Raw genomic sequence first — 2,307 nt, 5'->3', positions numbered from 1 at the left:
TGCAGAGCCCTCCTGCCTTCCAGCACATCAACACTCCCCCAGCTTGGTGTCATCTGCAAATTTGCTGATGATGGACTCAATCCCCAGTGTTTCGCTCTGTCCCGGCGACGTCCCGGCCCCATAACTGTGCTCTGCTCCTCTCCCCCTTTTCCAGATGAGATCAGGACTGGCCCCTACCACGGGCTCTTCCACCCCGAGCAGCTCATCAGCGGCAAGGAAGACGCCGCCAACAACTACGCCCGCGGCCACTACACCATCGGCAAGGAGATCATCGACACCGTGCTCAGCAGGATCCGCAAGATGGTGAGAGGGATGTCGGGATTGCCGTGGAATCCTGGGATATCAGGAGGGCTAGAGCTGTGGAATATTAAGGAATATTAAGGAATCATGGGATATTAAGGGGAGCTTTAAAAGATCATCTCGTCCCAACTCTCTCTGTAGCGGGTCCGCTATCCCGGGTTGCTCCAACCTGGCCTTGGATGCTTCCAGGGATGAGGCAGCCTGTTCCAGGGGCCTCACCACCAAGAATTCCCGTTATCCGACCTAAATTCCCCCATTTTTCAATTTGTACCCCTTATTCTTTATCCTATCACTACGAATCCTGATGAATTTTAAGTGGACGCGTTTAAAATAACACCTCTAAATAAATAACTCGTTTATGGACGACGCGGTTGAACTTTGGGTTTGGGGGAAAAGTCTTAAAATGAAAAAAAACAAAAATCCAGAACCAAAAAAAACCCAACCATATTTGTGTGATTTCCAAGGGCTGCTGCTGCTGGGATTTGCTCTGGGGGGCTCAGCAAAGCTTTAATGACGGTGCTCAGCCTAGGGATACACAGAGTGAATCCCCTCAGGAAGGGCTCTGAGTGGGATTCATCCCTGGTTTTCTTTGAGATTAAGGGCTGGGATAACTAAGAGATAAACAGGCCTCGTTCCGCCGCAGGCTGACCAGTGCAGCGGCCTCCAAGGGTTCCTGGTCTTCCACAGCTTCGGGGGAGGCACCGGCTCCGGCTTCACCTCCCTGCTCATGGAGCGGCTCTCCGTGGAGTACAGCAAGAAATCCAAGCTGGAGTTCTCGGTGTACCCGGCCCCGCAGGTGTCCACGGCCGTGGTGGAGCCCTACAACTCCATCCTCACCACACACACCACGCTGGAGCACTCGGACTGCTCCTTCATGGTGGACAACGAGGCCATCTACGACATCTGCCACCGCAACCTGGACATCGAGCGCCCCACCTACACCAACCTCAACCGCCTCATCGGCCAGATCGTCTCCTCGGTCACGGCCTCGCTGCGCTTCAACGGCGCCCTCAACGTCGACCTCATCGAGTTCCAGACCAACCTGGTGCCCTACCCGCGCATCCACTTCCCGCTGACCACCTACGCGCCCATCGTGTCGGCGGAGAAGGCCTACCACGAGCAGCTCTCTGTGCCGGAGATCACCAACGCCTGCTTCGAGTTCTCCAACCAGATGGTGAAGTGCGACCCGCGGCGCGGCAAGTACATGGCCTGCTGCCTGCTCTACCGCGGCGACGTGGTGCCCAAGGACGTCAACGCCGCCATCGCCGCCATCAAGACGCGCCGCTCCATCCAGTTCGTCGACTGGTGCCCCACCGGCTTCAAGGTGGGCATCAACTACCAGCCGCCCACCGTGGTGCCCGGCGGCGACCTGGCCAAGGTGCAGAGGGCCGTGTGCATGCTGAGCAACACCACGGCCATCGCCGAGGCCTGGGCCCGCCTCGACCACAAGTTCGACCTCATGTACGCCAAGAGGGCCTTCGTGCACTGGTACGTGGGCGAGGGCATGGAGGAGGGCGAGTTCTCCGAGGCCAGGGAGGACCTGGCAGCGCTGGAGAAGGATTACGAGGAGGTGGGCAGGGACTCTGCGGACGGGGAGGAGGAGGAGGAGGAGGAGGCCGAGGAGGATGAGTACTGAGGGGGACGCGGCACCGGTTGCGGCGGAGCCAAACCTCAGAGACCTTCTAAGTGGTGCCGAGGGCCTGGAGGCATCAGGACAATCCTTTGGCATGTTAAACCCTCCCCTGCTTCGCATAGTCCTGGGTGTCCTGAGCTTTGCCCACGCTGCTGTTTTATCGCTGAATTAAGCCTGGCTTAGTGTCCCGCCTAGGCAGGAGATATCCCGGTCTCCTCCTGCTCCCAGGGGTGGGAATGCTGCGAGCTGCTTTGGCTGGAATGGCGAAACTCTGGCTCTGGCTTTTGAGTGTAAAAGCACTTTTTTTTTGGGGTTAGGAACGCGCCTGTCCTTCTATGCAACCGCCTTTTTTTGTATGTGAATAAAGACCTTTT

The 2,307-nt window shown here is 57.6% G+C and overlaps 1 protein-coding gene across 1 annotated transcript; it reads left to right on the top strand.

The window, feature by feature from the left end:
* The first annotated feature begins 159 nt into the window (after positions 1-159).
* Positions 160-2,307, top strand: LOC113941177 (tubulin alpha-3 chain). Its single transcript, XM_027632331.1, has 2 exons — positions 160-303; positions 944-2,307. Exons 1-2 carry the CDS (start codon positions 301-303, stop codon positions 1,934-1,936), a joined length of 996 nt encoding a protein of 331 aa, XP_027488132.1. The 5' UTR covers positions 160-300; the 3' UTR covers positions 1,937-2,307.

The sequence above is a fragment of the Corapipo altera genome, unplaced genomic scaffold (assembly GCF_003945725.1).
Source record: "Corapipo altera isolate COAL_440 unplaced genomic scaffold, ASM394572v1 61190, whole genome shotgun sequence".
Lineage (NCBI taxonomy): Eukaryota > Metazoa > Chordata > Aves > Passeriformes > Pipridae > Corapipo > Corapipo altera.
The sequence above is the reverse complement of the archived record's forward strand: the minus strand, read 5'-3'. Positions and strand labels throughout refer to the sequence as shown.